The sequence below is a fragment of the Theropithecus gelada genome, chromosome 2 (genome assembly GCF_003255815.1).
Source record: "Theropithecus gelada isolate Dixy chromosome 2, Tgel_1.0, whole genome shotgun sequence".
Taxonomy (NCBI): domain Eukaryota; kingdom Metazoa; phylum Chordata; class Mammalia; order Primates; family Cercopithecidae; genus Theropithecus; species Theropithecus gelada.
The window spans coordinates 100,091,276-100,106,824 of record NC_037669.1 but is presented as its reverse complement, the minus strand read 5'-3'; the positions used below and the strand labels follow the sequence as shown (position 1 = coordinate 100,106,824).

The 15,549-nt window shown below is 41.4% G+C and overlaps 1 protein-coding gene, 1 long non-coding RNA gene and 1 other non-coding gene across 6 annotated transcripts in view; 2 read left to right on the top strand and 1 right to left on the bottom strand.

The window, feature by feature from the left end:
* Positions 1-15,549, bottom strand: part of LOC112618544 — a 127,978-nt gene that overhangs the window by 61,103 nt on the left and 51,326 nt on the right. The window lies entirely within an intron of this gene.
* MYRIP (myosin VIIA and Rab interacting protein) overlaps positions 1-15,549 on the top strand; it is a 410,104-nt gene that overhangs the window by 387,225 nt on the left and 7,330 nt on the right. For all 4 annotated transcript variants that reach the window (XM_025375656.1, XM_025375655.1, XM_025375654.1 and 1 more), the window contains 4 exons: positions 6,008-6,169; positions 12,759-12,863; positions 12,976-13,036; positions 14,411-14,529. In XM_025375656.1, coding sequence (XP_025231441.1) covers positions 6,008-6,169; positions 12,759-12,863; positions 12,976-13,036; positions 14,411-14,529 — 447 coding nt within the window. The remainder of the gene's footprint in view (positions 1-6,007; positions 6,170-12,758; positions 12,864-12,975; positions 13,037-14,410; positions 14,530-15,549) is intronic.
* LOC112619916 lies at positions 1,842-1,974 on the top strand. Its single transcript, XR_003118394.1, has one exon. It is a non-coding gene; the product is annotated as a small nucleolar RNA SNORA64/SNORA10 family (small nucleolar RNA).

Below are 15,549 nucleotides of genomic sequence, written 5' to 3'. Positions count from 1 at the left end.
CAAAGTCAACTGTGCTTTTGAGGTGCTCTAATGAATGCTGTTCCCAGAAATCAGGAATTGTTATTAGAGTGTTTTTTTTAAAGCAGCAATGGGGTCTTGCTATGTTGCCCAGACTGGTCTCAAACTCCTGACCTCAAGTGATCCTCCTGCCTTGGCCTCCCACATGCTGGGATTACAGACATGAGCCATTGTGCCCAGCCTGAAGTATTTTTTGATAAAAGTTGAAACAATAAGAAATGAAAAATGTTTAACTGCAGGCTGGGTGTGGTGGCTCACGCCTGTAATCCCAGCACTTTGGAAGGCCAAGATGGGAGGACTGCTTGAGGCCAGGAGTTTGAGGCCAGCCTGGTCAATATGGTGAGATCCCATCTCTATGAATAAAATTACATATATATATATGCTTGTTTCACTTTAAAAGTTGAAGACTCTCTCCCTTTGGGCTCCCATAAAACCTATGCATGTATCTGTCTGATCACTTTTCACACTTTCCATCTTTTCTGTTCACTCATCCATCTCCCATTAGGCTGGCACTATTGACATTTGGATTAGGCAGTTCTTCGTGTGGGGGCTGTCCTGTGCACAGGATACTTGTCCACACCCCTGGTCTCTACCCACTAACTGCCAGCAGCAGCACCCTCCCAGTGTGACAGTCAAAATTGTCTCTAGGCATTGTCAAATGTTAAGGGTTTGGGGCAGGGCAAAATCACCCCCAGATTGGGAACGAGATATATAAATTCCTGCAGAACAGGGTTTACCACCTTTTATTTCTGTAGCCTAGCCCCAGTCCACCACCCAGAGCCTGACACAGAGGAAGCACTTGGTGAATGTTTAGCTGATGTATGACTACACCAGAGGAACGAAACCCCTTTTACAAAGAACTGCTTGACTTCTCATGCACAGGGTCTCTGTTCTTTAAATGTGTCTCTAACATAGCTGAGTCCTGAGATGGCCCTGATCCTGGACACACAGAATTGAAAAGGTTAAAGACATGGTTCACTAGCAAACGAATGTATTTTTTACAAAGTATGGTATCAGAAAAACAGTGTGTGAAATATCTGGTTTAAATGAAAATGGTCAGTTTTCATAGCACACTTAAAACAAAGATATCCTGCCCTTTTATTTTTACCTCCAAGGAGCATGTTGAAAAGAATGCAATGGCCTTATTGGAGTTTTCATCTTGTAAGATCCTTTAATTGTAAGTTATGTTTTTTTTTCCTTTGGGTTCATTAACAGTTTCGATTTAAAATATGTCCACTTACTCACAGACTGAAGATGTCAGAAGCCCCAGCAGGGACCAAGGCTGGAAGGCCCAGTCTGTAGGTGACTGCTCCCCTGTTCTGCACCCCTCATGCCTCTCCTGTTCCCAAAGAGTTAACTGCCTTCTTCCTCCTCCTTCCCTTCCCCCATCCTTCAGCTTTTTAAATTTAACCTCAGAAGAAACCCCATCTATATTCTTTTGAATTCATGGGCTTTTGAGTCAGGGAAAGGATGACTCTTCTTCGTCTCTTTAATTCAACAGATCACAGAGCCACGGGCGGGTTGCCTCGCTCTGCTGCTCCCGGATGGAATTCAGCTGAGCAGTGGGAGAAGCCAGGGTGGTTCTTAAACTGTCCTCTGGGCGCAGCTGATCTCATTAAACCATGGCTTTTGTTGGTCTTCAGAATAAAGAACAGTCCTGCACTCCTCCGCTGTTCTCCTTTGTGCTAGGGAACCTAGGGACTGTCAGAAATAGAAACGGTGACACTATTCTTGCTTTCTGAACATTGGTTACCGCAGGACAGGACTCAGGGGGAGAAAAAGAACATTTGGTTGAGAATGTTCACCTTTAAAAATACCTCTGAAGACTCACAGCTCTGCCCAGTTACACTAGCTTCGCCTGTGTGGCTTTTGTAATGGGGAGGAAGAGAAAGGATCTCCCCAGGACCTCAGATCATCTTTACTGTGACATCTCTTTCCTTGAGGGACACAACGGGTCCTGAGCAAAATGGGAAAAAAGAAAATAAATAAAAATACTTCTGAAGGTTTCAGAGCTACATAAGGTAAAGAAACATCGGCATTTACATATCCAATCTCCTGTTTTCATGAACTGCCTTAACCCCCTTAATTAGCAGAGGGCATGGGTATTTGAGAATTATCTTGTCTCTCAGCTTTGACACTTCTCACCTGCTATCTGGTGTTAGTGCTGTGAAATCAGCTCTTGTCTCCCCTAAAGGCAGAAACAACCTAGGACTAATCCCAGCCTCCACAGCAGCACGCAATGGGGGCTCAATTCCTTGGGCTGAATGTCTTGGTCTCTAGGTATTTTAAACTCTTGCTGTGAAGAGCTCTGCTGTACCTGTTGGGGTGTAGCTGGACTCAGGTGTGGGCAAGGTTATGGGACGCTGAGGGTGGAATAGTAGCAATAAAAGGAAGCTATTACCAGTCCCAGACAGTGGTATCTCCACTGACCAAACCAATCCCAGACAGCCAGGAAGCCCTGGTGATGAAGTCCAAATAGGTCAGCCTCCCAGGAAACAGGGCAGGACAAAGAAGGATAGAAAATGGACCTAGAAGGTCAACAGAGAATGACTAGCATGAGCATTCTCAGACCTGTGGTGTGAATAGTAGGACTGCCACCTTGAGGATGTATGCAGGGTTGTAAGTAACCCATAATCCCAAGCCTCAGAGGGAGTGGAGGGCAAACCCAACTTCCCTTTTAGCTCCATCCCACATTGCCCATGGAGTATACAACCAGTGGCAGCAGACACAGTAGACCTGCACTACAGGGAGCCCAGCTCTGCCACTGAATCCAGGCCCATGCAGAGGATGTTGGTCCTCTTTCCCAAAGGTCTCCTACAACCCTCACAGCACCAAAAAGGATGTGGCACTAGAACTTGTGGAGATGATCATGGTTACTCAGGTGGTTCTCTGCCCTCAGAGTGCAAGGAAAGAAATACATTAGTCCCCTAAAGTATATTTCATGGAAGTCAAGTCCAACAAGATGCTCTAAGGTCAAATAAGTCTTGGAAGCTTGCATACTCTTTCTAGGAAAATTGAGATACATATTAGCACATTAAAGCCTCTCGGAAGACCTGCAGTAAAGAAATCTGTTTAACACTCTTTATTCTAGAGAATTTAATCACAAATAAGTGTTTCATTAAGGAAACACCTATTCTTACGCCTTGAACCACTTTGAGAAAGCCTTGTTGAACTGAGAGCCAGTGAATGCAATCATAGGCATCAATGACTAGAGTTTGAAGGGGTCATAGATTACTCAGACATGGTAACCATAGTTCTCACCAAAAGTGGACCTTAACTTACCAAGCAAATCCAAGTGAACATTTTTCAAATGGGTTATGTTTTATAAAGCTAGAATAACATTTTCATCATATAGCATGTTACCTTTTGTTATTTCAAGTCAGCAACAGAGCCAATATCATATCCATCTGTAACCATAGTAACTCTAGTACCTTTATGTTAAAATCTGAAATGCAAAATGGTATAACGTTCCAACTGAGATTATCACAGCATCATAGGGCAAGGAGGATAAAGGCAAGGGAACTAGCTTCAGCCCTTCTGAGATCACTTCTAGGGTCCACCAGTCCCCAGCTGAGAGAGCTCAGAAAATCACTAAACCTTCCTAGAGCATAAAAATTCTCGTCTTGAACACAATTATTACAATAGTATCTACCTCAAGGGTTGCTATGAGCATATATAAGTCACATAAAACCCTTGGCTCAGCCACTGACTTTATAAATTAATGCTGTCATCACATCATCATCATCCCCACCATCATCATCATTCTCCTCCAGTCCTTTAGGCACCATCATTTTGGCTGTAAATTCCTGTTCAGCCGGTATCAGTGCCAAACCACTAAATCTATTCTTCCTCCTGGTGCCAGGAAAGTAGGCTTTTAGCGAACACAGAGTAAAAGATGAACATTCTGGCCTTGCTGAGGGCTTGGAGCTTTTTCATCTTGCTTTGTCTTGGCAGGAAAAAAAAAAGGAACATTAGGGAATGAACATGTTGAAGATGTAAACAGCAATCAGGTTGATGCACATCCCAGGGTGTGATGACTGAGTTTTGCATGTTTCTGCTAAAATCAAGGTTCCAAGACCTTAGTTATGTTAAGTTCTGTTTAACCATTGCCATGCTTAAATTATTTCACTTAAATAACTCCAAATGTTGTTTTACTGTGTAAAACTGTAGATTTGTATTTTAAATTCTTATTAAAATAAATTTACTTTTTTTGGTGTAGATAGGAGAAAGTATAAAAAAGTATAATAAACTTCAAACATCTCTCTCTCTCTCTCTCTGGTTATCCCCCTTTTCCCCACCCCCAATTATATTTTTACCCTCTAAAGGGAAGTTTTTCAACTTCAGAAATTTTGTGATACATTATTTGAATAATTTATTCACTCAAATACCTTTGAAATATTTATCATTTCTTTCATTTGACAAAGAACCATTTCCTGTTTAAAAACAAAAATAAATGGCTATGATTAAATTGTGAGGATCTCTTAGAAACAGAATTTCTCTGTATGAAACAGAATTACATATTCAACATATGATAAAGAAATATAAAACAAAAGATAAACTGAAGTATGGCAATTCCCATCAGACATTTGATTCATGGCCCCTGTATGACTGGTGAATCATCTGATGTGACATCGTCTGTGCCAATCAGTGCTGAAAGCTCCCACAGCCCAGGTAATTATGTCTGGTGATGGTGCACAAATTTGCTTTCATCAAACCTGTACCTGCCTTTGCTCCACCTTGAAATGTTTTGTAAAATTGCCAGTTTTAAAACAGATGAGTGAATCACGCCAAGGAATTGACAGAGTGGGAACATCTCAGGCTTCTTTCCCTCACCAACACAGCGTCATTAAGTGAAGGGAGGGAGGGAGGGAGGGAGGGAAGGAAGGAAGGAAGGAAGGGAGGAAGGGGGGAGGGAGGGAGGGAAGGAAGGAAGGAAGGAGGGAAGGAAGGAACGAGCATAACTTGTGTACCTGAACTCTTGACTTGTCTTCAACTCTTCTGTATTCTTAACCCAAGTTCAGGAAACTGTTAAAGTCTTGGCCATGTGTTTCATTCAAATCAACTCTAAATTGCTGTGATTACAGGTTTAGGATTTTATATATGTTGATTAAACCTCAAGAACTTCTCTTTAAGTAATGACTTTCTTTAGATACATCTCATTTCTTGTGTTGTTGGTTGCTTCATCACATTATTGATTAGGGAAAGGGCGTATGTGTTTCATTCACTCTGGCCCACACCACTTAGTCTGAGTTATTTCAAGGATTTTACCTTGCTCACTTTTATGGGAATAACTTTATAAACTTGTAAGTAAAAAATGTTTCTTTTTCTTAAATTTCTTTATCAGACTTGCTCTCTTATTTTTAATAGCTCTCAAAAATTGTCCTAATTGACAGATAAATAGATTCAACATGCTTCTCTTAACATCACACTATTTTCTAAGAAATATTTTTCAACTACAAACTTCAGGTTTATTTAATTCCCTTAACCTCACTGAAGCATGCAGAAGCTAATTAATCAGAGAGAATTCACTCAAAATTTGTAATTATTTTAAATTATTTCCCTTCTTTCATGTTTTCTGAATTCTTTCTCAAATACTAAATGCTAAACAAAAGTTGTGTTGGCAAAACTCCATCATGAGTCTTTCTCTTTGGTTCTTCTATATAGTCATTTTTATAGTCACTGGACCAATACACAATTTGCATAGCTGATGTCATGTATTCTGCACTATTTGAACAAAAGCAACTTTAAAATGCTTTTTCGTACAGGAAAGTTTGTGGGAGAGGGAAGGTGTGGTTGACAGTGAGGGGTGTCAAGACCTCACACATTTAAGTGTGAAGAATGTTCATAAATGTTATAAAAATAACATTCCCCCTGCCATGTTAAGCCCAGTTCTCTCTCTTACTCCTCTGAATTGCTGGGGTCCCCTCAAGGGACCCCAACCAGTCCCAGGTCTGCAGACCTGAACTCAAATGCAGCACTCTCTCTACAGGTCTACCTGGCAGCAGGCACTGTGTATGGACTGGAGAGCCAGCTGACTGAGCTGGAAGATGCCGCCCGCTGCATCCACAGCGGCACTGATGAGACCCATCTGGCGGATCTGGAGGACCAGGTGGCCACGGCTGCAGCCCAAGTCCACCATGCTGAACTCCAGGTGAGAACTCTCCTCTCTGCCCACATGGGTCCTGCAGGGTGAAAGAGGAAGCCCCATGTTCTACAAGAATCACTTTAAAGCCATTGTATCTATCAGCTCCCATCATCTCCAGCATGTTTGCATGGATATGGTCCTTCCAGATGAATTCCACCAAATTCTCCCTTTAAAAGTGTAGTCCTCTTCTCCCCCAAGTTAAAGCCTTAATAATATATTGGACTGCCCTTTAAACCTTATACCAGTTTCCTCTTTGAGAAATTTCCTGACCCATACATAGGTCTCTCTACTATACAGGTTTCCATTCCACTCCAAGACCATCCTTTTCTAACCCTTATCATACTGTTGATTACTTATTAAGCAATAATATTAAGTAATATTCCCCATTATAGACTGAAAGCTCTATGAGAATAGAACTATAACTGTGTGGCTTAACATGAAACTCCAGTGCCTAGCACAATACCTGGCACAGACATAGCACACAATAAAAATGGGATGAATAAATGAAGGAAATTGGAAGCATACATTTCTCAGGACAATATTTTTCATGAGGCGGAGGCAGGATTTAGATACAGCTATTTAAGAACTGACTGACATAGTCTTATAACTTTGTGAATATGGCTGTTTGAAGTTTTCATAGACATTCCTGTAGCCTTTGACTCTGTAAATTAAAATTGCCCATGGATTAAGCCACTGATTTTCAAACTGGGGTCTGCAGATATATTCTCAGGACCCATGACAATTTTTTTCTTTAAAAGGGCTCCATGTGTTACTCAAGTTTGAGAGACACTGGTCTCTGCAGCTTAAGCTCAGTATAGACCCCTGGTTTGCTGATATTTTTTTTTTTTTTTTTTTTTTTTTTTTGAGACAGAGTCTTGCTCTGTCACCCAGGCTGGACTGCAGTGCAACGGCACGATCTCGGCTCACTGCAACATGCACCTCCCTGGTTCAAGCAATTCCCCACCTCAGCCTCCCAAGTAACTGGGGTTATAGGTGCATGCCACCATGCCCAGCTAAATTTTTTTTTGTATTTTTAGTAGCAATGGGGTTTAACCATGTTGGCCAGACTGGTCTCGAACTCCTGACCTCAGACAATCCGCCTACTTTGGCCTCCCAAAGTGCTGGGATTACAGACGTGAGCCACTGAGATAGATCCTGCATCTTAAAACTGAATCATTGGGAGAACTGTGGTCAACAGAAACCATATTTGGATAGAGACATAAATCAAAGAAACTGACTGAAGTGAGTCTCTGTCATTTTAGAGGGTGTTTTGTTGTTGTTGTTTTGTTTTTGGCCAAGATTGAGGATGCACCCAGAAAAAAAAAAAGAGAAACCACAGTAGGATCTGTGGCTCGTACTTTTTCCAAACAGGATTTTGAGGGTTTCAATATTTAAAGGGGAAAAGTGGGCAGGAGCGGAAAGGGATGGAGGGAAAGAGGGAGGGTTTGGTGACATTCTTGTGAATCTGCCCATTGCACATGAAAAGGAGGGGTAAAGGGAATGGTCAATTATGTATTCATCTTGCACTCAGTAAATCTGTGCTTTACATAAGATAGAGTAAAAGTAAACAGAGAGTAGAGGAAGCAGTCAAATACGCATTCATTTTCAGGTGAGTGAGGGGACAATTTCTAGTCTCCTCTTGTCCTGTACCCATGAAGATAAGCTGTTAATTTCCATTGTCAGGGTGACGGAAGCTGTGAAGACATGTGGCCTTCTATCTGTAGCTATCAGTTTAGGAACAAAAGGAAAGCCAGTTTTGGGGGGCAGGGAGGAGGGGTTGTGACTCAGCCTCCAAACTTCTCCCTTTTGGCATAGTGAATTGGGGGCCCTGAGATTTTATTTTCATTTCACAGAGAAGATGACAATCTCAGGCGATAATTATTTTAAAAGTAAATACTTTATTGAGTCAAAATTACAACTCCTGACATCATCAGCCACTCTAGAGAATGAAAGGGCACAATTCTCCATTCTGTGGATGGTTCAATGCTGTGAACTAGAAATGAGCTCATCAGATAGATGGCCCTGTTGACCATTACCACTAAGAATGGCTGAAGAGCAATTCTCCAAAAAAAAATTATTTTCCATAAATTTCACCCAAGACTTAATCAATTTATTGTCAAAGTTATATAAACTAGAATCAAATCACTTGTTTTCTGTTACATTGTGTAGCAAATACTTCTTGAATGATTTTACAGGAAGTAATATTTACAGGTGTTTGGGAGGATTTTATTGGATAATTATTCCCCCTTTATTGGATAGTTATTCCCCGTTCCACATTTTTCTAGACTGTTATGGCAGAAAACTCTGGAGTTCCAAATGTCCATTTTCCATGTGTTTAAATGTATGCCTCTTAATTTTTCATTTATTTTTAAATATTACAATAATATTATCAATAATCCCCAATATTCTGTGAGCGTTATTTTGTACCAGGTATTTGTCCTTAATGCTTTACCACATTATTGTATTTATTTTTTCAGCAACCCCACAAGGTAGCTACTGTTACTATTCTCCTTTTATATCTGAGGAAACTTATCCAAGGTCAAATACCTAGAAAGTGATAAAACCTGGATTTTAACCCAAATTTTGTGACCTCATAGCCCACACTCTATTTTTCTTCTTTTGAGACGGAATCTCACTCTGTCACCCAGGCTGGAGTGCAATGGCATGATCTCGGCTCACTGCAACTTCCGCCTCCTGGGTTCAAGTGATTCTCCTGCCTCAGCCTCCCGAGTAGCTGGGACTACAGGCATGCACCACCACGTCCGGCTGATTTTTGTATTTTTAGTAGAGACAGGGTTTCACCATATGGGTCAGGCTGGTCTCAAACTCCTGACCTTAAGTGATCCACCAGCCTTGGCCTCCCAAAGTGCTGGGATTACAGGTGTGACCCACTGCGCCAAACAGCCCACATTTTTTTTTTTTTAATTATTATTTTACTTTAAGTTCTAGGGTACATGTGCACAACATGCAGATTTGTTACATACGTATACATGTGCCATGTTGGTGCATTGCCCCCATTAACTTGTCATTTACATTAGGTGTATCTCCTAATGCTATCCCTCCCCCAGCTCCCTACCCCCAACAGGCCCCAGTGTGTGATGTTCCCCTTACTACATCCAAGTGTTCTCATTGTTCAATTCCCACCTATGAGTGAGAACATGTGGTGTTTGGTTTTTTGTCCTTGCGATAGTTTGCTGAGAATGATGGTTTCCAGCTTCATCCATGTGCCTACAAAGGACATGAACTCATCCTTTTTTATGGCTGCACAGTATTCCATGGTGTATATGTGCCACATTTTCTTAATCCAGTCTATCATTGATGGACAGTTGGGTTGGTTCCAAGGCTTTGCTATTGTGAATAGTGCTGCAATAAACATACTTGTGCATGTGTCTTTATAGCAGCATGATTTATAATCCTTTGGGTATATCCCCAGTAATGGGATGGCTGGGTCAAATGGTATTTCTAGTTCTAGATCCTTGAGGAATCGCCACACTGTCTTCCACAATGGTTGAACTAGTTTACAGTCCCACCAACAGTATAAAAGTGTTTCTATTTCTCCACATCCTCTCCCGCACCTGTTGTTTCCTGACTTTTTAATGATTGCCATTCTAACTGGTGTGAGATGTATCTCCTGTGGTTTTGATTTGCATTTCTCTGATGGCCAGTGATGATGAGCATTCTTTCATGTGTCTGTTGGCTGCATAAATGTCTTCTTTTGAGAAGTGTCTGTTCATATCCTTCGCCCACTTTTTGATGGGGTTGTTTTTTTCTTGTAAGTTTGTTTGAGTTCTTTGTAGGTTCTGGATATTAGCCCTTTGTCAGATGAGTAGATTGCAAAAATTTTCTCCCATTCTGTAGGTTGCCTGTTCACTCTGATGGTAGTTTCTTTTGCTGTGCAGAAGCTCTTTAGTTTAATTAGATCCCATTTGTCAATTTTGGCTTTTGTTGCCATTGCTTTTGGTGTTTTAGACATGAAATCCTTGCCCAGGCCTATGTCCTGAATGGTATTGCCTAGATTTTCTTCTAGGGTTTTTATGCAAACAACCCACATTCTTATCCAGTCTGTGCTGTGTGGTTTCCTGGGAAATGTGTTGGTCCTGCCCTCAGGCATACATGCACTTGCCTAGGTGTCCTTAACTTGCATGGGAGGTTGTTGACCCTGCCTTCAGCTTTGTGGATTATCTCAACTGCACCTCCAGGTATGCAGAAATTCTCCCCACCAGGCTAACTGGTGCCAGAGAATGAAGCCTCCAACTTCCTGTTGTCTGTTCTCATCCAAAGTCTAGTCTCACAGAGAATTTCTTGCAGGATGGTAGGAGGGTCCTCACTGAGGAGGGTACATATGCTAAATTGTGTTCTTCGTAATATTAGGACAGTTTCTAAGGATGCTATCAACTTAGGGTCTACCTTTGAGACAGAGTGCTGTTGTCCAGTGCTGAAAGAGACTGCAGAATGACCCTTGCAGAGCATGCTAAGGGTGCTGTCCACTGCATCATGCAAGGTTGTCTCTATGAGGATTCCTGGAGAACGCTTAACTCTTAGTATCAGGAAAAGCTGTTCTTCTGAGTACTTGGTCTTTGATCTTGTGGACATGGAGCTCTTGGCTTTGGCTTCCAGGAAACTCAGAGCTGAACTGGTCATCCCCTTCTAGCAAATGTATAGCTCCTTGGACATGCAGTTCTAGAAGTGGGACATAATTATATAGAGACATAATTGAAGTGGGACATTAATTATATACAGAGATAACATACAGGCAAAATCAGCCCTCAGTAGCCTCTTCTTTCTTTGTTCTTTGTCCTATGGACTAAAACTTGAAAAAAATAACCCTTTCTTATTCCAGAATCTGACAGTCCACAAATGAAGAGGTCAGCAGTTTGCTTTCCCATTGACCTTGTCTTTCTTAGGGCCCTCTGAGCAAGGCTCTCCATCAAAACTGCTTCCGGGGAAGAATGTGAGCATCTAATCCACACCAGTTGCTTATGACTGGTAAAAGCTTAGCCTGCAACTTTTCTCAGAGGCTTCTGCAATTTATTGGTTCACAAACCAAAAGAATGCAATTCTTAATCTGAAATTTGAAGATTAAGAACAGAAAGGCATCTGGGGACCAGGAAGGGCAGGACTCAAGTGGCACCTTCTGGGGCTGGCTACTGGGTAGCTTGTATTCTCTTACCAGATGCCACAGACTTGGCCTTCACCTACCTCCTCCTCCTTTTCTGACCATGACTGCCACCCCTCAGGGGTAGGGGACACATCTCCCAAATTTGCTGACCCTTCAGTCTTTCTGTGTACCTCCTATAGCTCCTATCACAGTAGACTTTGTTCAAAGAAGCCCTCGGTAAATGACAGCAGAATTCAAATTTGTCTTGAGTAGCACTGAAATGCGGAGGGCTGGGAGGCAATGGAAACCTCATGTGTGGAGCACACACACACATTGGCTGGGGTCTACCATCAGCTTATTGTTTGATTTCCTAACAACACTCAGAATGTACCATCTCAGCAGAATCTTGACCTCTTCCCTTGACTCTGCTAGCCCTTCCCTGCCTTTTCCAGTGTCCCCCATACCAGGTGTTGGCACATCCTCTGAGACTGTGGCAATGTGATAATAGCATGGCCACTGACATGAATTCCATGCACTGCCCAGATTGGCTGTGAGATGATGGGTATATCGCTTATCCCTTTGAGCCACCATTTCCTTATCTGTGAAACCAAGATAATGGTACTTATTTCACAGAATTATTTTGAGACATGAATGAGTTCATGTATTTAAAACACTAAGCATGGTTCCTGGCACATAATAATGCCCTTTTCTAAGAGCAGGGACAATATCTTCATTTCTGGAGACAGGGGAGGACCAGGGTTCTCCCTGGGCACTAAGTGGGTTCTTACTTTCCATTTCTGCATTCAGACTCTGCTGGAAGAAAATCTGAGCTCTCTCCTGACCTTCCCATGTTGCAAATTAGGAAAATGATGCCCAGAGAGGGGATGAGTTTCTCAAGGCTGGTTGGCTTCTTAATGGAGGAGATGGACTTGAACCAGGGGCTGCCAGGCCTCCCTTCTAAAACCTGGTGCTGTGGTTTTGGATTCACGAAGTTATGGAAGAAGAAAGCAGGACATATAAATGACTATGACAGGACATATAAATCCTATGACTTTCTGACCACTCCTTACCCCCATGCTGAGCCAGGTGGCCCTGGGCCAGGGTCCCCATCATGCCCCCAGGCTTTCATTTATCCCTAGGCATACTCTGACGGGGTTGTTGACATGCTCTAGAGCTAACAAACTAGAAATTTAAATTTATACAGAAAGGCCTGTGTTTTATTTTCTTGCTACACACTAGATAGAGAAGTGTTTGGTAGAAGTTGAATGAATGAATGAGCATATATCAAAGCAGATTTGTCTTTATCACACCAACAAGGCACAAGTATACATATGTAACAAACCTGCACGTTATGCACATGTACCCTACAACTTACAGTATAATAATAATAAATTTAAAAAAAATAAAAAATAAAAAAATAAATTCTTAACACTTTTAAGAAATATTTTCCCCTTCTGTATTTTCTCCCTGCCAATCCTGTTTTTCTGTTGCTTTAAGATTTCTGATATCGAGAGCCGGATTTCAGCCTTGACCATTGCAGGATTAAACATAGCACCATGTGTGCGCCTCACAAGAAGACGGGATCAGAAGCAAAGGACCCAGGTGTGTTTGTCCCTTTCTCCCTCTGTTGGAATGTTACATGGCTTGGAAAATTTAGAAGATAAAATATATTTGGCTATGCAAAGGTATATTGCTCATTGTATTCTGTTTGTAGGTACAAACCATAGATACATCAAGGCAGCAAAGGAGGAAACTGCCTGCTCCACCAGTGAAAGGTATGCTAAATTAAAACCACAAAGCTACCAAAAAATTAAGCCTGAATCATTTACTTTGGATAACACAGAGACCTGAGTTTGAGAATTAGATCTAATGGAGTGTTCTCACACAGAATTGCTCTTATCTATCTTGATTTGGGTCCCCCCAGAAGCAAACCCTGGGACAAGGATAGGAGTGGAAGTAGCTTGTTTGGAAGGTGCACTGCTAGAGAAGAAGAGAAATGATTCAGAGAAAGAAATTAAGTCAATCAATACAGGGTACTTGAATTAGGAGTTATTTCTTTGGGCAAATAAGGCTAAGTCCTCCTGGTGACCTCTGGGAGACAATGCTGGCTGCATCTCAGAGTTTTCTGCCCAAAAGGCAGGGAGATGGGATATTTGTCCTAAAACTCCCATCCATCTCTGGCTGAGAGTTACTTCTGGGGGCATTAACTCCCTGGTACTTCTGACCTGCCCCATGCATGAGCCAAGACAGAGTGGTGGTACTTGCTGTAGTATCTATTGGAATGTGCTAGAATGGTGACTGTCAGAGAGAAGTGAACAGAACACCAAAGGTATCTGCCACAGTGTCCAACCTAGAAAGGATTCTGGCAATGCCAGTCATGTTGCCTTTATCTAATGGACATTTTCAAAAAATGCCCTGGGTTCAGAAGCCACAAAAGGGTGATGCCAAACTAGAAATTCAGATTTACAAATTAGAGGAGTAGAAAGCCAAAGATGTACATTTGAGCCTTGGTTCTGCTATTGATCATTTCACAAACATTTATTGAATGTTTATAATCTACAAAACTGTATGCAGTTAAAATTTATCACAGAATCACAGTCCTTTATTTGAAACCCCTGGGTCCACATGTGCTTCATAATTTCTTGAGCATTAGAAAGGTAATATAGTACATGTGCTGTATATTTCTTAACACCCCCTGTGGCATCTAGGCAGCATCTGAAAATCAAACACATTAATATCCTTACAGCAGAGCACAAGAACATTTGCACTCCATGAGATGGACAAGGACATTAAATGGCCTCAGGTTTTATATCAGTTCAGGTCAGGTTTTATAATCAGATTCTTTTGGCTCCAAAGTTGTAAAAATTTGCAAGTTTTAGAAACTTTTCTATTTCAGGACTGCACATAAGTATTTATGAACTGTACTGGGTTATCTCTGAGCTATCATTTCCCAGAAAGTTATCAATGATGCCCTAACTTATTTGTCCATCATAAAAATAAACAAAACAAAAAGATTCCATAGTCAAACACAGTACAGGAATGAGATTCCAAGTCTAGAACAAAAGTCTGAGTAATCTGGCCACCTTGTTTTTTCCTTAACAATCAGTCCATCTTCTGGGTAACATTTTTTCCCATTTATTTCCTTTTAGCTGAAAAAATTGAGACATCTTCAGTGACGACCATTAAAACATTTAACCGCAACTTCATTCTCCAAGGCTCCTCAACAAACAGGACTAAGGAAAGGAAAGGCACCACCAAGGATTTGATGGTAAATGTCATCTCTGTCTTAATGTTCATTGCTTTCACTGTTATGGTACCTCCATTCTGCAGCCTTTCCTTCTATAGCTCCCGCATCAGAACCCCCAAAAAGTATCCTTCCTCCATGGTCTTATGGTCTGTTGGATTTGACTGGGGGGTGGATTTAGCGGTAAACCAAGAGCAGAGTGCTTGGTTGAATAAGGCCATGAAGCACACACACACCGCCGGTCACCCTCCTCAAATGTTACTCTAGAAATCACTATTACTAATAACTTTCTATGCAGGTATAGAGGAAATAAGTTGTAACATGGTAAGTGTACTGGAAATTGCACTTGGACAAACCAAAATGTAGCTTAACCCAAAACATCCGGCTTATACCCAGAAGATTTCATCATGACCTGATCACTTTGAGCCAACTCTAGCCCCAAACCTTGCTAAAAATATTATCAAACTATCTTAATCAAACCATTTACCTTAGACAAAAGTGTAGGCGATAGAAATGTTTATCCTGGCACAATAGACAAAGTACTGTAAGGGAAAGATAAAAGAACTGTATCAAGCACTAAAAAGCAAAGACAAGCCCTTATACCTTCTGCATAATGTATTAACTAGAAATAACTATACACAGAGAACTTTAGCCAAGTCCCCTGAAACCAGATGAGCTACCCAAGAACAGCTGAAAAAGCACACTCACCTATGTGGCAAAATAGCGGGAAGATTCATGAGTAGCGGTGACAAGCCTACCAAGCCTGTTGATAGCTGGTTGTCCAAGATAGAATCTTAGTTCGGCTTTAAACTTACCCACAGAATTACTTAATCTCCCTGTAAGTTTAACTGTTAGTCTAAAGATGGACAGCTCTTTAGACCCTAGGAAACAACCTTCCTACAGAGAGTAAAAACTGTTACCACCAGAGTTGGCCCAAAAGCAGCCACCAATTAAGAAAGCGTTTAAGCTCAACATCTAAATCTTAATTCTAATCACTCTACTGAACTCCTAACATCACACTATTCACTCCTAACATCACTCCTA